Genomic DNA, 23,317 nt, shown 5'->3' on the forward strand with positions numbered 1-23,317 from the left:
TCATCCTAAAACCAGTTCTAAAAGGTTTCTGCAGGACGCTGACGACAAGAACGACTTTAAATCAACGTGAGAACAAACGTTAAAACACAGAACATCTTTTGGTCTGAAGTTACAGAGAAGTCACCAGACGCGTCGTTTTCACACAAAGAGCTAAATCACCGTCATCACTTTAAAGATAATAAGTGCCAAAGAGAACAAGAATAACTTCATAAATAAACAATACAATAAAAGAATAATACAATGGTTAAAAGGATTATTAATAACCAACTTTAAACACTGGCCTCAGAAAGACACAACGTTTGTTCAACAGAATATGAAAAGAACAATAGAAATACAGAAATAAAAAAAATACATTAAGTAGCTGTGACTGCAAACAGCACCGGTTTAACAGACATTGACTTTGTCTGTGTTTACAGGATTAGCAACAAATAAAGATGTTCTTCAGCTCACTGAATGCTCAGATGTTCTTCAGCTCACTGAATGCTCCTTTGTCTTCCCAGTCTCTTTAGAAAGAACTCACCACATCCTGCTGACATTCAGGATTCCAGTTCTGACTCATTCATTTCCATTCATTGCAACTCATTTATTTACTTTACTTTTTTTTTTTACAATATTAGGATCTTTAATATTTGTAATTTTAGGATACAATCTTATTCAAAGGTCATGAACCCAGATTGAGAAATAGGAGCCGTGTGCATGTAGAAGATCCATTCTGGAAAGGTTGCGTGTTTGATTCTAACGAGCTTTCCAGAAGCATTCATATTTGAACCCTACGTGACTACGTTTACCTGCACAAATTAATATTCCACTGTTATTTACCAATATGACATTCTGGATTTGATGCAAAAAACATTTTCTGTTTAGGTATTCTGAATTAGTTCTTATCCTCAGAGTAAAACATGTGTATATATATATATATATATATATATATATATATATATGCATGTATATATATGTATATATATATATATATACGTGTATATACATGTATATATACATATATATATATATATATATACATATATACACATATTTACATATGTATATATATGTATATATATACACATATATATACACATGTTTATATACATTTCCAAAGAATGATCCTAGAGCCTGAACAATATCAACATGTCACACATGTTTTCCTCTGAAGAAGAATAACTAATTCAGAACTAATAGTGTTATTAGTGGAATATTAATTTTCATTCGCCATATAAATAGATTAACAAGAGTATTGTCTTTTTCAGAATAAAAGCAAAACCCAGAATATTTGGTTCATGTTAACGTAGACTACATTCATTACGCCCCTCAGATGTGGACTTATTCTCTCTTGCTTTGCCGTTTGAGGAAGATAATTCTCAACATGGTGACCTCATAAAGTGTGTCTGGTCCACTGAAACCAGCAGTTACACAACGACTTCTACCACTTTCTACTTTTCATTCTCTTTTTCTTTTCTCTTGTAATGCCACACAAAAGAAAAAAGGGTCTCCTCTCTTTCTTTCACATCCTGTTACAGTTCTGAGAAAGAGTCGATGGAATGTGTGAAAGTCCATTGATGCTAATTCTCCTGGTGGACTGGCCCGGTCCCGGTCCCCCTGGTCCCCCCGGTCCGGCTCCACCCTGCAGGGTTTGGGTCAGGCTAACCTGGGCGGTGCTGAAGGAGGTTATCCGGCCGCTTCCAGCGATCTGGAGGTTGACCGTGGTGGCATAACTGGTCTTCTGGTTCTTGGTCGGAGACGAAAGGGCGAAGGGTAGCGGGGATGCGCTCAGGGGAGAGGGGGAAGGGATTGAGGGTGGAGGAGGCGTTGAGGATTGGTAGCGGTGGTGGTGCTGGTAAGGGGCAGGTGAAGGGGAGGCAGACAGAAGCCTGCACGAGGAGGAGGAGGGTCGGGCAACATAGGCGCAGATCAGCTGGCTGCGACTGTCCCCCTCCTGGAGCTCCAGGTCCCCCCACTCTGTCTGGCTGTCCGATGACACCGGAGAGGAGAGGAGAGCGTGGGGGAGAGAGGAGAGAGGGGGAGGAGGAGAGGAAGAGGTGGTGGTGTAGAAAGCGGCACCAAGGACATCGCTTTCCCTGTATTTGTTTGAAAGCTCTCGGACATCCGGCCAGGGCACGCTGGTGAAGTGCTGCCCACCGAGGGCAGTGCCCGTCCCCGGGGTGAGCCGGCCGGGCGAGAGCGGGGATTGAAGCCCAGCTCGAGGGCTGAGGCAGGACGGCGAGCCGCCGTACGAGGACCACCCGCTCCTCGGACTGGTCGGACAGGACTCATGCCGGTCAAAGAGGCCTCGGCCGCTACCACTGAAACCGAGAGACCTGCTGCTGCCGTCGGCCCAAGAACGGCGAGCTCCACTGGGGTTGCTCCTGGCGGGGCTGGGGGGTCTGTCGGCCATGATGGAAGAGGAGTGAGACCTCTGGAGGGTTTGGGAGGGTGCAGGAGGGTACAAGGAAGAAGCGGGGAAAGAAGCGTTCTCCAGCGTTGGCGAGCCTAGCGAGGAAGGAAAGGAAGGCGAGGGAGTAGAGGAGGAGGACACATATTTGGGGTTTCTAGGTTGAGGCGCCGCCACGTTATTGGTCCAAGCGTTCACCGACACGCCAATGGGAGGCGGGGAGAGGATCCGAGGGCTGAGACACGAAGAGGACTGCCCGAATGCTGACCTGGGTAGCTCCAAAGTGAGGCCTAGCGGGTTGTGGGAACTCGCGCCTCGTGCATTCCGAGGGTGGGGGGGCTTGTTCGCCATGGGGGAGGTGTAATTATGTTGGGGAGGTGGGGAGCAAAGGCGGGTAAAAGAGGCCGGGGTCGGAGAGGGTTGGGACAACGGGGATTGAACTCGTGAGCTGGGTTCGGACGCGGAGAAAGGCTGAGCCACGCGATTGTGTGACCCGGACCAGAGAGGATCCGGAGTTCTACCGCTACCGTTAGCTAGCGACTTGTTGCCAATCACCGGGCTTATAGCAGCTAAGCTAACGTTATTGTTGTTGTTGTTTGCGTTGGAGTCAGTTTTGGAGTGGAGGAAAGAGGGACGAGGGGAAGGAGAAGAAGGCAGACGACGGGTCATGGATGGGGAAGGGGAGCATTGGGAAAGAGGAAGAGGAGGAGCAGGAGACGGCATGAGAGACGGAGAAGGACAAGAGGACCAGAGAGAGGACAGGGGACCACGGGAATGTTGGTACCCGTCTTTGGTGCAACCTAGCTGTGTGTACGCGGGCGCACTGGAGCCCTGCTGACCGAGAGGAGGTTTAGGTGACGGGGAGCGCCGGCGCAGATGAGAGGACGGCAAGGAAGACATGGAGGCGGGGCTTTGGTTTATGGGCGGGGCTTGTTGCAGGGCACTGTTCTTTTTTGCCATGCTCTGACTGATGGACTGGCTAATACAGGAAGCAGCTAAGGATCTGGTGAACGCAGAGGAGGAAGGAGCAACGGGGGAGGAGCGCAGAGAAGAAGAAGATGATGGCAGTGTAGGGGAGGAAGGAGGAGCTGCTCGCATGGAGGAAGACCTCTCAGAGGAAGAGGAAGATGGAGTGGGAGAGAAACAGGGAAGAGCCCTGGAGACGGTGCTCAGGGAGGTGTCTTCAGCGGTGGGAGAAGATGCTGGAACAACCCTGAATGGTGAGGAGCAGGGAGGTGCTCGGACAGAAGAGGAGGAGGATGAAGGGAGGGCTTTAACAGGGGAGGAGGAACGGTGCCTGAAGCTGGGTCTGAAGGCTGAGGAGGAGGTCGTGGTGAGGTCCGAGTCCTGTCCAGGGGGGGAAACGGTTGGGGGCGGTCTCTCCACCAGGTTCTCCAAGGAGGGTCTGGAAGGTGGGCAGCTGGTGGTGGGGGATCGTGAGTCCTGGTGGTTTGGCTCCCTAGAACTGACAGATAAGCACAGATTGTTAGGATGGTATTAAAGTTAAGGCAACGACCGGTAGCTCCCACCAATTTCACTTATTTGTTTGTCTTAATTTGTTACTGAAGCACTTATGACAGAAAACATTAGAACAACAACGGAAAAGGAAGCGTGGGGATGTAGACCTTGAGACAACCTCTTAGCAAGACCTGCCGGACCAAACGCTAAGCTAACCCAGCTAGGGACCTAAGGCTACTCCACTACCCAGCATGCTCCTGGTTGCAGGAAGATAAGATGGATGAAATAAGACTTCAGGCGAACTCAGCAACAGGAGGTTGGTGGCTGTTATTGAGCCCACATCTTTACGGACTCCTGTATCCACCTGGAACCAGTACAATTATTTGTCACTTGCCATTGTCCCTAAAATGTCTTTTAAAAGCTCACTAACGCCCAGTTTTCAGTATTCAAATTGCAAAACATGTATTCACAAATATGACTAGTGAGTGCGAGAGACAACGTAAATGACCCAACCGGTCTGTTTGTGGACCTAAACATTGGAGAAATTTTATCCAGTGTCTTTAATGAGAACCTGGAATAAAGCAGGACATCGTTCCTCTGCTCGTTGGCTAGTTCATTAAAAAACGTTCTGTTTTATTTTAATTTTGTAATAAAAAGTTTCTCTTGCCATTTTAACCACTTCAGTTAGGATCTAGAAAAATACAAGAAAGATGTAGAGATTTAGTTTTTTTAGGACAAAAATGACTGAAAGGACTGAAAAATAAACTATTGCAGCTAAATCACTCAAAAAAGCTTTCTTTAGTTTTAACTTCAGTTTCCACCCAAGTTTAAATCTCAGTGGATGAATAAAAAAAACAATCTGAATCAGTTCCAGTAAGAAACAATGTCAAAGTTTTCCTTTGGTATTTAGTTTCAGTTCCAAGAGATGTTGCAAACTAATCTCTAAACGGGAGGAAGCTGAGAGTTCTGTGGGAGGTGAACAACGGGAAAGGGACTAAAAATGAGTAATTCCAACGTGGGGCCTTTATGGAAAGTAGGTGGTTGGATTTTGTTCAACATGGGAGAGGAATCATTTTGTTGAGGAGGTGGAAATCGGAAAGGGAGACGGGGGACTGAACTCTCGAGCTGGAGAGAAGATGATGTTAACATCTGGAAAACATTCTTTATCCTCAGATTAAAAAAAAACTCTTCCAACCCTTTAACAAGAAACAAATCACATACACACTCCACATGACGAACATTACTTCTTGACCTTTTTGTAATACGATTAGTGGTTTGACGGGCCGTTGCTGATCCGTACTCGCAGTTTAACGTTAACCATCAGAGTGTAAATAAAGTTTAAACGTTGTGTGAAAATTCAGAAAAATTCAGAATATGTGAAAATGATTAGTAATATAAATTATTGGACATTCATCGAAAAATGTATAGAAAATATGAGTAGTATACGAAATAGTGAAATATAAAAAAATAGTTGTGGGAGATATTGATTAAGTAACGTTAGTGATGTCATACGGTAGTGATGTCACACAGAGTTTGATCAGAAGAACAGCATCATCAATGAAACATCATCACTGAGATCATTGACTAGATGTGAATGTGTTTTAAAGATTTTAGAACTTCTTGTGTTGCTGCTCAAGAACGTTATAATAATAATAAGAAGAAGAATAAATAAATGTGGGTTCTTTTCTTTTCTTTCCTCACAAAATAACCTAAAATAATCGATGAGAGTATTGATGACAGTTCTAGTAGAGATAACATCTGCCACGGACTCACCAGGTGTTAGACAGAGCCCATCTCCCTGTAGTAGCCGGTAGGTCCTCCGGCCTTCGGCTGGTGAACGTCGGCAGACAGTCTGCGGTTTCTGTGACTGTGTGAGTAGAAAGACGTCCCGGTTCTCCCGAGGATCCGTAGTAAGACATCTCTTCCGTAAAGATCACGGACGAACCGAGCAGAAGCATCCTGGTCTGTGATGAGGATTCTTCTGTCTTTGGCCCCGCCTCCTCCAGGTGAGGTGGTCTCCTCTGGGTCTGATCCACCACGGGTACCGGGTCAGCTCCGTCTACGGTGAACACATCTCTGTGGAGAGTACGTCCGGTGGTCTCGTCTCTGTCTTTGGAGGATTCCCTCTGTGGTTCGATGAGAGCTGAGAGACTTCTCGACTGAGAGTCGACCGGCCGCGTGATGAAGTCCACAGATGTTGAGGAAGCAGAGCGTCCATCACTCAGCTCAGACCTGCAGGAGGATCAAACAGAGTCTTTAGGGTCCAAGTCAAAGGGGGTTAGATTCCTACTGTAAAACCACACAACATGATGATCTACATCAAGGACAACCAGGGTGCAAAATACGGGTTTTAATTGACACTTCAGACCCACTGAGTCTCTAAAACCACAAGACAATTATTTATCACTTGATATTTTAAATCACTTCTTAAACACATTTTTACAGACTGGCTTTTATGTGAAGTCGTCACTTTTCTGCTTTATTTTATTCATTTTATTTATTACTTTATTTTTATCGACTGTCTCACTGAGCTTTCTGTTATTGTTATTATTATTATTATTATTATTATTATTATTATTATATATATTTGACTGTCAAAGCACTTTGTAAACTGTTTGTAAAGGTGCTATACTAATAAAGTTGTTATTATTATTGTTATTATTATTATTATTATTATGTTGTGCGGATTGTAAAGCCCTCTGAGATAAATTTGTGATTTTGGTTTATATACAAATACAACTTAATCTCTGCTTCAAAAAGCTTTTTTTCAACCAAAGTTACCCCCATGATTACTGAGAACCGACAGACCCGAAGGGCTACAGCCGCTGCCGTGAAGGAGGCAAAGCAGCGGGTGTGGGAGGAGTTCGGAGTGGCCATGGAGAAGGACTTTCGGTCGGCACCAAGGTGTTTCTGGAAAACCATCCGGAACCTCAGGAGGGGAAAACGGGGAAACATCCAAGCTGTATACAGTAAGGATGGGACTCTGTTGACTTCAACTGAGGGGGTAATCGGGGGGTGGAAGGAGCACTTTGAGGAACTCCTGAATCCGACTAATACACCCTCTATTGTAGAGGCAGAGCTGGAGGCTGATGGCGGAGCATCATCAATTTCCCTGGTGGAAGTCACTGAGGTAGTCAAACAACTCCACAGTGGCAAAGCCCCAGGGATTGATGAGATCCGTCCAGAAATGCTGAAGGCACTGGGTGTGGAGGGACTGTCTTGGATGACACGCCTCTTCAACATTGTGTGGAGGTCTGGGACGGTGCCTAGGGAGTGGCAGACCGGAGTGGTGGTTCCCCTGTTCAAAAAGGGGGACCAGAGGGTGTGTGCCAATTACCGAGGTATCACACTACTCAGCCTCCCTGGTAAAGTCTACTCCAAGGTGCTGGAAAGGAGGGTTCGGCCGATAGTCGAACCTCGGATTGAAGAGGAACAATGCGGATTCCGTCCTGGCCGTGGAACAACGGACCAACTCTTCACTCTCGCAAGGATCCTGGAGGGGGCTTGGGAATACGCCCATCCGGTCTACATGTGTTTTGTGGACCTGGAGAAGGCGTATGACCGGGTCCCCCGGGAGATACTGTGGGAGGTGCTGCGGGAGTATGGGATGAGGGGGCCACTTCTGGGGGCCATCCAATCTTTGTATGCCCAAAGCGAGAGCTGTGTCCGGGTTCTCGCTAGTAAGTCGGACTCATTTCTGGTGAGGGTTGGCCTCCGCCAGGGCTGCGCTTTGTCACCAATCCTGTTTGTGGTATTCATGGACAGGATATCGAGGCGTAGTCGTGGGGAGGAGTGTTTACAGTTCGGTGGGCTGAGGATTGCATCGCTGCTTTTTGCAGATGATGTGGTCCTGATGTCTTCATCGGGCTGTGACCTCCAGCACTCACTGGATCGGTTCGCAGCCGAGTGTGAAGCGGTTGGGATGAGGATCAGCACCTCTAAATCTGAGGCCATGGTTCTCAGCAGGAAACCGGTGGATTGCCCACTCCGGGTAGGGAATGAGTCCTTACCCCAAGTGAAGGAGTTCAAGTACCTCGGGGTCTTGTTCGCGAGTGAGGGAACAATGGAACGTGAGATTGGCCGGAGAATCGGAGCAGCTGGGGCGGTATTGCAGTCGCTTTACCACACCGTTGTGACGAAAAGAGAGCTGAGCCGCAAGGCAAAGCTCTCTATCTACCGGGCAATCTTCGTTCCTACCCTCACCTATGGTCATGTGGACTGGGTCATGACCGAAAGAATTAGATCGCGGGTACAAGCGGCCGAAATGGGTTTCCTCAGGAGGGTGGCTGGCATCTCCCTTAGAGATAGGGTGAGAAGTTCGGTCATCCGTGAGGGACTCGGAGTAGAGCCGCTGCTTCTTTGCGTGGAACGGAGCCAGTTGAGGTGGTTCGGGCATCTGGTGAGGATGCCACCTGGGCGCCTCCCTAGGGAGGTGTTCCAGGCACGACCAGCTGGGAGGAGACCCCGAGGGAGGCCCAGGACCAGGTGGAGGGACTATATCTCCAAACTGGCCTGGGAGCGCCTCGGGATCCCCCAGTCAGAGCTGGCTGATGTGGCCCGGGAAAGGGAAGTTTGGGGTCCCCTGCTGGAGCTGTTGCCCCCGCGACCCGATCCCGGATAAGCGGACGAAGATGAATGAATGAATGAATTACTGAGAACAAAAGACGTTTAATTAAACGTTTAGTTGTTATCAAAGCGGTTGTTGAAATTAGTCATATTTTGTATGAATTTCGGTCTATAACGATGGTCAGTAAAACTAAATTTAACACTCTAATGGTTAAACTGTGTCATTAATCCTTTAAACCACTATTACCTGTAAATATTTTCCACTCACCCCTCTCTTTTCTCTCTCTCCACAGTTTCTGAATGAATCTCCCCGTTTGGATTCAGGACTTCTTCTCTCTCTGAGGACGACGTGGAGCAGAAGTCCCTGAACTCTGTGACGCTACAATCCAAGTTCATGGTTGACGTGGATGGGCTGTTACTAGTAGAGCGGCACAGACCGGAGCTCTGATCTTCAGCTCGTGTTGTGACGTGATGTTTGGACGCTGCGGAAGCAAATGACGAGTCAGAGGAGCTGAACCCGCGGTTGTAGCTAGGCGGATTCTCTCTGGAAGTCTGGAGGTTGTCACTCGATCTACAGTCTCTTTCTTTGGCTAAAGCAGAGATGAAGTCTCTGGGTCTGGAGAGCGTGACTCCGTTGGTCTGGTGGTGACACGCCGGCTGCTCTTTGACAAACGCATGACCAGACAGCAGAGGATCGCAGGGGTTCATGACCGTCTCCTGGAAATCTGGAAGAGAACCATAGAGAAAGCAAAACACCTAAGTAATGGATCATAGATGACCAGAAAGAAATTAGTTCTTACGGTTATTTTGGCCATCACCATCTTGTTTTTTTAGCAACCAGTGAACAGGAAGTGACCATATCCGGACTGAGGAGGAGTGATGTAGAGACACCGTATACGTTGTCTCTGGTAGAGACCTGTCAATCAGCGTGTAGCCCCGCCCCTAAATCATCCCCTGCTTTATGGTCTGTTTGACTTTAAATGGACCATAATGTACTAAATGAACATCATGCTGTATTGAAGAAGACTTGAAACTAGAGATTGAGACCATAAACTCATGTTTACAATGTTTACTGTCATTTTAGACTAGACTTCTATACAACCAGAGGAGTCGCCCCCTGGTGGACACTAGAGAGAATGCAGCTTTAACTCATGAAGCATTGAAAAACTTTTCATTTGCTTTTCAAGCATTTAAGGCCGTCCTTGTAAAATCCTTCGACATGTTGATAGTGTTTTTATCAGTCAACTAATTGTGACAGTTATGTCTGAAAAGTGTGCCAAATAACAAACATTTCTAGAATAAACTATACTTAAGGGTTGCAATAGTATCCAGTTATCTTGTGGTCCAATCTACAAGAAATCAAGTCATTGTATCTTAGAAGACGTACCGTTTGTCAGGCTCTCTGCTCTCTTTATCGTCCTCTCTTCCTGGATCGTCCGGTCCTCCCGGCTCATGGTTTGGGTCTGGTACTGGCTGTAAGCCTTGGTCTGGTTCTGGCTTTGGTAATGTGTCTGACTCCACAGCTGGCTTTTAGTCTGCGATTGTTGCCCAGTTTGGGTTACTGTTTGGCTCTGAACTTTGGTCTTGGAGTGAGTTTGGGTTCCATATTTGGTCTCTGAGTGGGTCTCTGTTTGACTGACTTCTTTTTGGTGTTGTGTTTGCTGCCGGTACTTAGTCGGGTTCTGTGTTTGAGTCTGAGATTGAATGGACTGGCTTTCGGTTTGGGTCTGAGTTGAGTATCCAGGCAGTCTCCCTGAGCCCCATGATTGGTTCCATACATTGCTGGCCCGTTTCTGATGCAGGGGGACCTTCATGGTGCTGGCTTTGGCGCTGTACATGCGGGCCATTGTTTGGACTTTGCTCAGAATGCGGTCTGAGTTTTCCATCAGCATGGAGTCCACCACAGGGCCGGCCTCAAATAACCCAATACCGGCTACGTCCGACCTCATGCCCTCAAACAAGACCCGGTTAGTGCTGACAATCCTGGAGTGGCGGGACCATCGACCCACTTTTATCTGGCTGGGAAGACCTTCAATGTTCCAGCTGGTTCTTTCTAGGTCTCTGTGTTTGGTGGACTGAGCCTTGGCCTCAGTTTTTTGACACTGTTCTGTAGCTGGCAGAAGAGTAGGCGGCTCATTGTGGCTTTCATTTGGTTCTGCCAGCCCTGCTGGGTTCAGTTCATGTCCATTCATAGCAACTGGTTTTCCAGCACTGGTTTTGATAGGTTCATCTGTACACTTGTGTTGTTCGGTAATAGTCGGTTCTTCTCCTGGCTGTGAATGTCCACCGGGCTCTCCGGTAGCCACAACACTCGTCTGCGGTTCCTCCAGCGCTTCCTCCGATGGTTCTTTGCAAACTTTTCCATCTTCGCCCAGAATCTCAGCCTCTTCTTCAACCGGATGGTTTGGACTCGACTGCAGAATCACTTGGTTTGGAGTCTCCTTGTCCTGAATCTCGGTAGAGGTTTGACCTTCGGCATCAAAATCCAAAGTGCTGATCGGTTTCTCAGCCTGCACATCATTCTCTAAATCTGCTGAAAGTGGAGTGACGGAAGAGATCTCTGGATCTGCCTCTCTGTCGATCGCTTCCGTTGTTTCACACTTGCATCGTCCGCTCTCTGGCTCCCCCTGGTGTCCACTCACGTCAAAGCGCGATACCGACTCCTTCACCAAGCCGGATGGGATTTGTGAGAAACTGTTTCTCCTTCTCAGTGTCACTCCTCCTCGTTCGTCATCGCCATGGTCTTCGACCTCCTCTTCTTCCTTCTCCTCTGCTTCGTCCTCTTCTGCCTCGGCTGCCGCCTCGTAGTAACTCCGGATCTTTTCGATGATCTTCTTGTCTCGCTTGGTGAGGTGGGAGCCTCTTGAGTGTTGCTGGCCTCTCTGGAATGGGTGAGGAGGGGGATCTGGATTTGGGGAGGAAGTGATGGTTTCAGTGATCACCTCTTCCTTGGGCGACTGACAACTCTTTCTTTCTTCCTCTTCTGAGATGGAGGGATGAAGATCTGACGCATGGATGATAATATCTCCTCCTTCATCCCTTGTTTCCTCCTCTCCTTCCTCTTTCCCTAACACTTCTCCTTCTGTCTCTTCACCCTCCTCCTCTCCCTTCTCCACTTCATTTGCTGCATCTTGGATTTCCTGGACTTCATTCATAGTCCTCTCATTTTCAAGACCACTTTCCCCTCCAGGGTCACCAGGCTGACTTTGGAATGTGCCATCGTTCTCGGCCTCTGCTCTTTCCTGCTCCAGGTGCATTGTGGGTCTTTGTTCTGGACTGGAGGGGCAGGCGACTGGGGGCAGTGGGCAGGTGAAGTTGGTCTGGATGGATGCAGGCTGACTCTCTTTGGGCTGATCCAGAACGTGCTCCTGGAAGAAAAGTAAGACAATGAAAATTACTCTAATATGAACATTAGCATGAATAGCAGCGGTAGTTGTACAAACAGGCCTTTTGGAGGACAAACTTACATATAAAAATATGTAAAAAGTCATATTGGGATTAATCACTCAAGTCAATAAAAGTGCTGCATAGCTTAATCAATGCGCCAGAACAAGAAATCACAGTTTATTAAGATTTGTGGGTTAGTTGGACATTAATTACTGGACAATTCATGGTCCCCAGTGGATGAATCCTAATGGTTTTGGTGTCCCCCTGATCTTAAAGAAGTACATATCATTAGGCACTTACCTACAAGACATATCACCATCTAACAAGACAGATTGTCATTCAATCTTCTGGAAACCATTCATGCTTTCCCAGATGACGAACCCCAAATTGAATGAACCTATACGTGAACCTATGCTTTCAGAACAAATGATTTGTCTCACTGCTGGTGAAATTGTCAGTTTGTTCATTTTGTGTAAAACTTTTATATTTTGGTGTTTTAAGTATAAGACAGCTTGCAGCACTTTGAACTGGTTTGTATTCAATTTGGTGCAGTTATTACAGTAAATTACAGTAAATTATGGTAGATTACGTCAGATTACGGTATATTACAGTATATTCCAGTATATTCCGGCACATTACAGCATATTACAGTAGATTGCAGTAGATTAAATGTGATATTGGTGAATCAGGTGGTGAATCTAGTTGACGGCATATTTGAGTAGAATGAAGTGTTTTCTCACCGTTGTGTCGGTGTGGATGGCGGTGAGTCCATCTCTGGCTCTGCTCTGGTTGATGAACTCCAGGATTTCTTCTGTGATTGACAACGTGGGAGGAGCGCTGAGGGAGGTCAACTCCTCTTCATCCTCTTCCTCCTCATTCAGAATAGAATAGAAAAGAACACATTGTTATTTTTTTGCAACGAGTGAACAGGAAGTGACCATATCTGGAATGAGGAGGAGTGACGTAGAGACGCCGTATACGTCTCTGGTAGAGACCTGTCAATCACTGTGTAGCCCCGCCCCTGAAGCGTCCCCTGCTTTATGGTCTGTTTGACTCTAAGTGGAGCATAATGTACTAAATGAACATCATGCTGTATTGAAGAAGACTGTAAACTAGAGATTGAGACCATAAACTCATGTTTACAATGTTTACTGAGGGAATAAATCAAGAGAGAAGTAGAGTCATTTTAGACTAGACTTCTATACAACCAGAGGAGTCCCGTATCAGTGAAGTACCTCGTCCTCTCGGTTTGGTCTCAGTTGTGGTTCGGTCCTCTCGGCCTCCACCTCGATGACGGAGGACGCCAGTGTGCTGCTGCTGCCCGCTGAGCCCAGACCGTCTGCCTGGCTCAGCTCGCCATCGCTGCCCGCCTGCTGCAGAAACAACGCCAAGACGGTCACTTCTTCCCCTTCATGGCTGATGTTTACGTCATCATGTCTCAATCCATAACTGTGAGCTCATGTTGTACCAACAAATGTTTGTACATGACATCTATTAGATTCTATTCTTCAAATCCATTCCTGTGCTATGTCCCATCCCAACATCCTGTTTATGCAGCGAGTATCCATCACACTAAACGTTTAAAAAACGTAATCCAGGAGGAAATATATATATATATATATATATATATATATATATATATATACATATATATATATACATGTATATATATACATATATATATATGTATATATATATATGTGTGTATATATATACATATATATACATATATATGTATAAATATATCCTTGATATTTTGATATTTAGTTGTTTGTGAAAGTGATTTTGTAGGAGAGACTCTCTTACCTTCAGAGCTGCAGGTTGGCGGGAGAAAAAGAGAAGAAGAAGGAGAAGAAGGACAAGGACAAGAAGGAGAAGGAGAAGAAGAAGAAGAAGAAGAAGGACAAGGACAAGAAGGAGAAGGAGAAGGAGAAGAACAAGAAGAAGAAGAAGAAGGACAAGGACAAGTAGGAGAAGAAGAAGGAGAAGAAGAAGGACAAGGACAAGAAGGAGAAGGACAAGGAGAAGAAGAAGAAGAAGAAGAAGAAGAAGAAGGACAAGGAGAAGAAGAAGAAGAAGAAGAAGAAGAAGAAGAAGAAGAAGGGGAGGTGGGAGCAGAGGGACAGAGATGTTATCCAGATGTCATTATTGTTCGGTCTCCAGACAACAACAGAAGTAAATCCATGTGAGAATGTCTCTGATCTCTGGTTCTAAAGGTCAGCTGGTCTGTTTACAGTAATAATATAATAATATCAGCACATTAATATAACAAACAGCAGCTTCTTCAACTGAGCAGCATCCTTCACACTGTCTTACAACATCTTTGTCACTTTTACGACTTTAAAACAACTTTCAAACTCATATTTACACTCAGGGTTTAAGTTTAAGAAATGTAGAGTGAAATGGTCAATGACAGCCCTCTGTTACTCTCAGCAGGTCATGATCCTCACCAACGATTATCTTTTATGAACAACACATGTTCTTTTTTAATAGCTGAGTCATCGTTCTCACCGTTTGGATGAAACGCTGCTTCGATGTCTTTCGCCGGAGCTGGAAGAGAAACAAAGACTTCTCACAGTTTGCTGACTCGGGGTTTCAGCAGGTTATTGATTGTCATCACTTCATCCTGTTTTTATGAATATTGTCACACAACGCCAACAAGTCAAAAACACAAGACGTTCTCTTGTCATGACATGATGAGTTTGTGTGGTTTCTTCTTTTTTAGGGTTTAAGAACCGGCATTGATGTGACATCAGAGTCCAGACGGATCTGGTTTCTGGGAGTGAAAACGTTTTGAACAACAGCTAAACAATGACGCTGTGGGTTCTTGTTATTGAGAGTTCATTGACAGTTTGCTTTATTTACTGTTCTCTTTTTAGTTTTCACTTATTTGTTACACGTTTAAAGTAAATGAATACATTTAAGGTTAAACTAAAAGAATGTCACTGTCTGTTCATATTCATTATGAATACCATTACTTTATGAATGGACGAGTATAATTGTTGAACTTGTGTAAGATAAACATATTGATTGTTTTCGTGGTGCGTCACTTTAAATGTTGCCGCCGCAAGGAATTGTGGGTTAGCATTAGATCCTTTCCTTTAGTAAAGAAAGGGCCAGTGTTTCCTATGCTAAAGGAGATAGGAAAGGAAGCATTGATGCATCTTTCCTTAGCATTTAGAGGATTCAAACAGCTCTAATGAGGAAGCTTCCTGAGCAAGTGACTGTCCTCTGCAGTAGACAGATGGAGGTCATGTGGACTCTTACTGGACCGTGGTGGTCTACCTGACTGTCTTCTGGTCCGTCTGTAGGGTACAGAGGCCATGTGGACTCTTACTGGACCATGGTGGTCTACCTGACTGTCTCCTGGTCCGTCTGTAGGGCAGGTTTCCCTCCAGCAGCAGCGGCAGACTCTTCCTGGACTTCTCAGGTGTGTACATGAGCAGCTCTGGAGGCTCTGGAGGGACAAATGGAGACAAGAAAACCTGCTGAATAACTGGAACCAAGTGAGTCTCTGGTTCTAGTCTTAGTTTCTGTGTAAATGTAATATTCCAGGCTGAACACACAAGCGTTTTATTTTTTATTTTATGTCTCCATGCTTCCACTTTGTTTGACGGGACATTGCTCTGAATTCTGTTCGATGTGTTTGTAGTCTTTAATTAGTAAGAAGGAGACGACTGACCCTGACCTGACTGACGTCGTCCTCTGTAGAAGCCGTGGACTTCGTCCGGTCGCGGCGACGTGGAGTTCTTCTTCAGGTTCACCTGGTCGAACTGAGGAGCTGGAACACAGGAAGTGATGTCACCTCGTTCACACAAATAGCTGTTCAGAGTCTACTGATGGACTTTATGCATCGTTAGAAGTAAATGTGTGAACTCACATTGACAGAAGTTGTCTCCGAGGACCTGTCTCGCCTGGAGAGAGAATCAGAAAACATTGGTTCAACTTCAGGAGAACTTGATAAGAGACAGAAGACTAATGTCTCACTTCATAATGTGGACTAAGAGACAGAAGACAAATGTCTCACTTCATAACGAGGACTAAGAGACAGAAGACAAACGTCTCACTTCATAACGAGGACTAAGAGACAGAAGACAAACGTCTCACTTCATAACGTGGACTAAGAGTCAGAAGACAAATGTCTCACTTCATAACGTGGACTAAGAGACAGAAGATGAATGTCTCACTTCATAACCTTGGACTAAGAGTCAGAAGACAAATGTCTCACTTCATAACGTGGACTAAGAGACAGAAGACAAACATCTTACTTCATAACGTGGACTAAGAGACAGAAGACAAAGGTCTCATTTCATAACGTGGACTAAGAGACAGAAGACAAATGTCTTACTTCATAACGTGGACTAAAAGACAGAAGACAAACGTCTCACTTCATAACGTGGACTAAGAGACAAAAGACAAACATCTTACTTCATAACGTGGACTAAGAGACAGAAGACAAACGTCTCACTTCATAACGAGGACTAAGAGACAGAAGACAAACGTCTCACTTCATAACGAGGACTAAGAGACAGAAGACAAACGTCTCACTTCATAACGTGGACTAAGAGACAGAAGACAAACGTCTCACTTCATGAGAAGAGTCTGCTTTACTTCATGTCTCATCTTTGTTTGACAAGTTGTACTTTAAAGTAATCCTCTTCATCCATTTACTCTCATAAACTGGTGGTCTGTCATAATGCATGCTGGGAAAAAATGAGCCCTGTGATAAATAGCACTATTTTTACTGCTGTTATCTTTATTTATTTATGTTTCATGTCACTTATCTAACCAGTCTTTTTTCAGACTAAAGGAAATAAAACATTTATTTTACTACTTTGCTTATTTATGTCTGTAGATTTCTACTAAATTCACCAAAAGTTACCATTACATAATGCCTCATTTGCATATTTAAACATAACATGTCAGAAAACTTGTAATACTAAAGATAATCATCTTAATGTGAGTAATGAAGTGGTGAAGTTTCATGGTTTTACCCTATTCACCCGTAGTGTGTTCAATTTGTCTGGACTTTACTAAACGTCTCTTTAAAGGACCTTTTCTCTAAATAGAGTTTTTCTCACACTCTGATCCAGAAATCTCCTCTTCAGTAGTTCTGACATCCACCAAACTTCACACCTTCATTCCTCTCTGTGTGCTGAAGCTTTCTACAGAGGGGTTTGTCCACACACCACTCACACACTCATTTACACTACATCTATTAATAACAACATGGAGAAAATAGACATTGTATGGCTGTTGACAGTATTTTCTGGTTTAAAGAGATATAATAAAAAAACCTTTGACTCTAATATGTCAACAACATGAAACAACATATTTTAACATACAGGTTCAGAAAACTTGTACTACAAAAAGTTATTTTCTTAATGTAAGTAATTAACTGGGGAAGTTTTTATTGGTGATATGTATTAGTTTATTTTACCCTGTTCATCTAGTAGTGTCTCCACTTAAATGCAGGACGTGTTTCTAAAGTATATGAAATGAGTTCAGTTGGTGAATCATCTAGTTCTTGGATTCATGTCCTCATGTTACAACATATTACAAACCTAAAGTATGTGTAGTTCTTAGTATTTTACTGCGTTGTGTAACAAGTACACAATGACATCACTGTGTTTCAGTGCTGAGAGCAGTTTGTGTGAATGACCAGCAGGTGGCAGCAGAAGACTTCTGGTGACTAACAATACAAGTACTACTACTACTGCTACTACTACTACTACTACTACTACTACAAGTCAGTACTACAATCAACACTAGTACTACTACTATTAATACCCTCTAATGGTTCTACTACTGCTAATAGAAGTCACTACTTGCTATAACTCCCTCTATCCTTTCCTCCTCCCTTCCTTTTGTCCTTCCTCCTCCCTTCTTATCTTCCCTCCTTACATTTCCTCCTCCCTCCTTCTCCTTCTTCCTCCTTTCCTTCCCTTGCCTCCTTACCTTCTGTGGTAGAGAAGCAGGATGGTTTTCTACGATCAGTCTCTTGAGGTAGTGAACCCAAAGTCTCTTCTCCTCCTGGTTCTTTGTCTGCAGTAAAGACATTAAATATGAACAACATGAAGTACATTTTATTTAATAGTAGTAATTATGACACACTGTTAATAACATGTTTAACACTCAGACATGTGGACCGGAGTCTCAGACCGGACCTCTGATGGACCAGAGTCTCAGACCGGACCTCTGATGGACCAGAGTCTCAGAACGGACCTCTGATGGACCAGAGTCGGACCTTTAATCTTCTTCACTCACCTGGACGACGTGCTGCTGTTTGGGAATCGTCTGATCGGACACTTTGAAGCACAGAGAATCCTTCAGGGTCTCCACCAGCAGCAGATTACAGCACTGGACATGAAGGCAGACATGAAGACGACATGGAGGACCCGTTAGATGACTGATGAAGACCACTACACCACATGTCAAGGGCTCAGTCTCTAGACCGTCAGAGTACGTACGAATATATGCGTGCTGTAGACAAACTGCTCCAGCCTCTTCTTGGCGATCAGCAGCATGGTGTCAAACAGGAAGAAGGCTCTCTCCTTCTTCACCCTGTGGACCCTGAAGGAACCTTCCAGAACCAACTCTCCGAACCCGCCGAGGTCCGGCCCGCTCCAGTTCACCAGCAGGGACTCGATCTCCTATGAGGAGGTGAAGGGTCACAGGGTCAGAGGTGGATCAGAGAGAAGCTTCTAGAGGACGAGTCAGGTGGAACCAGTGTTTTTGGTAGAAGATCTTATGATTGCTGTTCTATTTTCTGGTTCTTTTTTGGAGAAGTTTTTAGAGTGTCACCTGTAGTAGCAGGTGGTACTTGAGGTACTGAATGTAGTTTTTGGAGTGTTACCTGTAGTAGCAGGTGGTACTTGAGGTACTGAACGTAGTATTCAGAGTCTTACCTGTAGTCTCACAGCGTGTTCCTGCTTCCTCTTCATGTCGTTGATGTACCAGGCCACCGCTGTCATGGTGATGATGGCGTCCTCGATGACCTCATATCCGGGGTCACTCTTGTCAAAGTGTTTAGAAAGTTCCTGAGAAGACATTTAGACATGAGGCCAAACGGAACAGTTAAGAAAATGTCTAGAAGCAAAAACAAGAGTTTGTGAACAAAAAGCAGAAGAAAGCAGCTCATCTCAGAATCGACTGGAGCACGACCAGCCGAGGATTGTGGGAAAATCCCAGCAGCGCAGAGCTCCAAACACATGTTTGACCAGTGTTGATACTGGCCACCGTAGACCGGGAGAGAACAAAGACTCGGCTCTCAGAGGTGGGCTTGGACCAGAACCAGAGGAGAAAACTCAGCTCGGCTTTTTAGGGAAGAGCTGCATGTGTGTTTCATGTTTTATGGAGCTGAGTATCTTCAGATGTTAGACGCTAGTTCAGACGCTTGTAAAGGTTGTGACTGATGACTCCAGTGAGATCTGGAATTTATTACAGACATTATTATATATATATATATATATATATATATATATATATATATATATATAATAATGTCTGATGTCGGGACATCCCAGTCCGGTTTTGATTGTGTTTCTCCTGATACTTTATTATTGAGTATCTGAGTTGAGCAAAGACGCCTCAAAGGAGTACTTCAAGAGATTCCTTTAAGGTACTGAATGTAGTATTTGGAGTACCACCTGTAGTAGCAGGTGGTACTTGAGGTACTGAATGTAGTATTTGGAGTCTCACCTGTAGTAGCAGGTGGTACTTGAGGATCCTCTGCACTGGTTTTAACAGGTACGTCTCCAGAGGTAACGAATGGTTCAGAGTCGTCTGTCTCTCCTGGAAGAAAGGAACCAGACTTTTGTTCTTCATACAGTCCCTCAGTACCGCCACCGAACTGTGGAGAGAGAGAGAGAGAGAGAGAGAGAGAGAGATACAGAGAGATAAATTATTAATGGCCGTCTGGATCTGATGTAAATTAAGTTTCTTTTTTCCCTCAAACAATACGACAAAGAGATGGAACTCCTCCACTCTGAAATCCTCCTCGAAACATTCATAAGACACGAAGGAAGGAAGGAGGGATGGAAGGATGGAGGAGGTGAAGAAGTGATGAAGAAGAAAAAGGACAGATGGAGGAGATTATGAAGGAGGAAGCAGCAGTTTGGAGCTCTGACAAATATTCATTACAAGTTTAGGGAAGAAGGAGAAGAGATTGATGTAAGATGACGAAGGATACAAAGACAGGAGGAATCAAAGGGGACAAAGACAAAGAATGAGTAACAGAGACCATGAAGGGAGGTCCACAAGAAAGACATTCATCATGAAGAAGACAAAAGAACTGGAGGGTGTTATGATGAGATGATGGAGGAGACGGGGAAACTGATTTAAGGAAAAGAAGGAGGAAGAGGACAAGTTGTCCAGATGATTTAAGGAGACCAAAGAGGAAGAAAAAGGGGGGATGTCGGAGGAGATGATGGAGGACTTAGGAGACTCCTCCTGACTAACATTCATCACAGCGGGAAGCCAAAGAACCTTGAACCCCAGCGGTGAGAAGGGGGAAGGAGGGAGGAGGGAAGAGAAAGTGGGCGTCTGAAGGAGGCGGAGGGAGGATGAAGGAGGTCAAGGTAACGATGGGGAGGAGAGGAGGCAGCAGTAATATCTTCTACAGACTGATGTGTTCAGCAGGAAACATGAAGCTTTCAAACAGAAACAACCGTCTTTATCTGCACATTTCAAATAAATACACGTGTCATGTCTCACGTAGCAAAATGTTGCTGCTGAAGCTGAAGTACCTCCCGGCCTGATAACCGTCGTATCTCATTGGTCATGTTGAGGCACTCAGAGGTTTAGTCACAGTTAATGAACTCCAGGACTTCTTGAAGCTGAATGTTAGCACTGGACAGACATCATGATGAATCATCCAGCGTGAGAATCATAGCAGTGGACGTAGTCATCAAGACGTCTCTCGTTGGTTTGTGGATGTTTAGAAGCCTCGAGTTCGACATTTTGTCCATCGCCATGTTTTTGTGCAACCAGTGAACAGGAAGTGACCATATCTGGACTGAGGAGGAGTGACGTATAGACCTGTCAATCCGCGTGTAGCCCCGCCCCTAAAGCATCCCCTGCTTTATGGTCTGTTTGACTCTAAATGGAGCATAATGTACTAAATGAACATCATGCTGTATTGAAGAAGACTGTAAACTAGAGATTGAGACCATAAACTCATGTTTACAATGTTTACTGAGGGAATAAATCAAGAGAGAAGTAGAGTCATTTTCTCATAGATAGATCTATATGAAACTTTCTGTTGACATTCATGCTCTCCAGAAGACGAATCATTGCTGTGAACTTTTGGATGCTCTGCAGTAGAGAGGCCCCACACTTATTCAGAGTCACGATTTAATATTATTGCAATATCAAACATTGTGATTTATTACCTTATTTTTTAAAACCAAATTATGCATTTTGTCAACATCTGTTGTATCTAATAAGATGAAGATTTCACTCGGTTCATCTCGCTTTAGTTGTTTTTTATTGCAGCTCAATGGTTTCGTCAGTCGGGCTGACAGACTCACAAACACTGTCATAACAACTTGATACATGAACTGTTTGTTTTACAGTCTACAAAGTTCAAACCTGCAGACTTTACCCACGAACGCACCAGAGAAAATTCAGCACCCTCTAGTGGACGGAAAAAGCTATTGTTACCAAGAGGTTTAATTAGTTAGTTAGTTAATTTTGATAACACAATTAGTGACACCAGTGAATCAGAATATTCCTAACAGGCCCATAGCTAGTGAACCAGAATATTTATTATCATCATCAACTATTTCCTTTTACTTTGTCTAAGTAATCTATAGTAGTGATTTGCATAAAAACACATAATTCAAACAGATTAGGAAACAACAGATTGTATTTTTATTGTGTAGCGATACAATATTATACAATATCGCAATACTACCTTGCTCAGGATTTCCACCTTAACATCTGGTCAAAATATAAACCCTCTATACAACATTCAACGAAACTAAAGCGGATAAATGTTCTCATCGCATCCCCTGCTCCCCAGAGGATGAACCCTGAAGATTTATCTTTATGTGAAGCTCCATTCAAAGGCTCCAAGAAGAGATAGATCATCAGCATATTGTTTATTATGTTCTCTGGAGCCTCAAGAGGATGTTAGCAGGACTGAAGTACAGAAGTTTTTAAGCCGTGAAGTGCAGCGAGCGTATGAACCTCAGAACCAGGACCAAGTCCTCCACAGAGGTCTCAGACAGCAGAGAGCTATAACCTGTAAACTAAACTTCAGCCTCAGCAGACGTCCGCATGAAGAATTCAAACCATATGGCAGATATGAAAAAATCCAGCCGAGACATTCCTAGAAACCGTGCTTTGGAAAGATTCCCATCAAATCACTTGCAGAGAACGGGACTTCCTGCACACCAAACTCACCTCTGTGGTTTCTTCTCTGAGGTTATCGTGCTCATTCATCATCTATTCATGTCGTATTCATTCTCTAGAGGGAAACTGAAGCCTCCATATTCTCACAGACTGTAGATAATTACAGCTGGATTCTTCTCCACCAATCAGAGGAAACGTAACACCGGCCTGACGTCTGCACATTCAGAGTACGATCAACCTCCTCAACTCTCTAATGACTTCTCCAGGTTTATGTTAGCATCACATATGCTGCGTATCTGCTTCTTCAATACTTAACTGAAGCTACGTGATGATCTCACTGAAATATTCTCTCTGTAACTTTAAAAATAACTTTCTGTGAAACAACCTGTAAAGCTGCAAAACACCACACGCTCCATGGTCAGCAAACGCAACACCAGACCTGTTTGAATTTCTGAAGGAGCTGGAGATGATTCAGAGACAATCAGATTTCCAGAGGGTCTGCAGACTTGCTGGAAAAGGTGATCATTCCAGTTCTCAAATTTAATTTTTCATGCTATGAAAAGTTCAGCCTCCTTGGCCCTTGTCTTTTAGGGTTTATTGGGTTTCAAGGCCAAATAAAGGGAAATTTCCATGAATTACTTTGGGAAAGGCGTAAGGAATTTTCCTTTGATATTCACACCATTGAATCTAAGGGGGAATTTCGCTGAAAATGTCAGCCTCCTTGTCCATTGTCTTCTAAGGTTTATAGGTGTTTCTAGGCCAAATAAATGTAAAATGCCAAGAACTGTGAGGTCTTTTCCTTTGATTTTCTCACCATTTAATCTATGGGACAATTGGGAATTTCACTGAAAATTTCAGCTTCATTGTCCATTGTCTTCTAGGCCAAAAAAGGCAAAATGCCATAAATTTCTATCCAACAAATTTACGAAATTTCCCATTTATATTTTCATCATGGAATCTATGGGTACATTGGGTATCACAGTCCACACACAGCAAGTTTCATGAGGCTAGCACCTCATGAAATTGTGACATCTTGGCATCTACACCATATATGGTATACATAGATTTCAATGAGTTAAACCCACCAAATTTAATACACAGGGTCTATGGCTTCATACCAATGCACACACCAAGTTTCGTGAGGCTAGCACCTGCAATTGT

General features: G+C 44.3%; 1 protein-coding gene across 1 annotated transcript in view; it reads right to left on the reverse strand.

Moving 5' to 3' along the window:
• Nucleotides 1–1,062: 1,062 nt before the first annotated feature.
• The window catches only part of plekhg2 (pleckstrin homology domain containing, family G (with RhoGef domain) member 2), a 48,411-nt gene continuing 26,156 nt past the window's right edge, over nt 1,063–23,317 (reverse strand). Inside the window, exons 5-20 of the mRNA XM_068731272.1 lie at nt 19,502–19,652; nt 18,709–18,840; nt 18,271–18,453; nt 18,068–18,160; nt 17,759–17,845; nt 15,681–15,714; nt 15,483–15,581; nt 15,156–15,257; nt 14,312–14,350; nt 13,607–13,614; nt 13,036–13,173; nt 12,541–12,669; nt 9,801–11,781; nt 8,682–9,138; nt 5,621–6,079; nt 1,063–3,854 (exon numbers count right to left, since the gene is read on the reverse strand). Of these exons, the coding sequence (XP_068587373.1) occupies nt 1,502–3,854; nt 5,621–6,079; nt 8,682–9,138; nt 9,801–11,781; nt 12,541–12,669; nt 13,036–13,173; nt 13,607–13,614; nt 14,312–14,350; nt 15,156–15,257; nt 15,483–15,581; nt 15,681–15,714; nt 17,759–17,845; nt 18,068–18,160; nt 18,271–18,453; nt 18,709–18,840; nt 19,502–19,652 (6,445 nt within the window). The 3' untranslated portion in view covers nt 1,063–1,501. The remainder of the gene's footprint in view (nt 3,855–5,620; nt 6,080–8,681; nt 9,139–9,800; nt 11,782–12,540; nt 12,670–13,035; nt 13,174–13,606; nt 13,615–14,311; nt 14,351–15,155; nt 15,258–15,482; nt 15,582–15,680; nt 15,715–17,758; nt 17,846–18,067; nt 18,161–18,270; nt 18,454–18,708; nt 18,841–19,501; nt 19,653–23,317) is intronic.

Source organism: Cebidichthys violaceus, unplaced genomic scaffold (genome assembly GCF_023349555.1).
Source record: "Cebidichthys violaceus isolate CVI_PGR_0920_01 unplaced genomic scaffold, fCebVio1.0.p SCAF_1, whole genome shotgun sequence".
NCBI lineage: Eukaryota > Metazoa > Chordata > Actinopteri > Perciformes > Stichaeidae > Cebidichthys > Cebidichthys violaceus.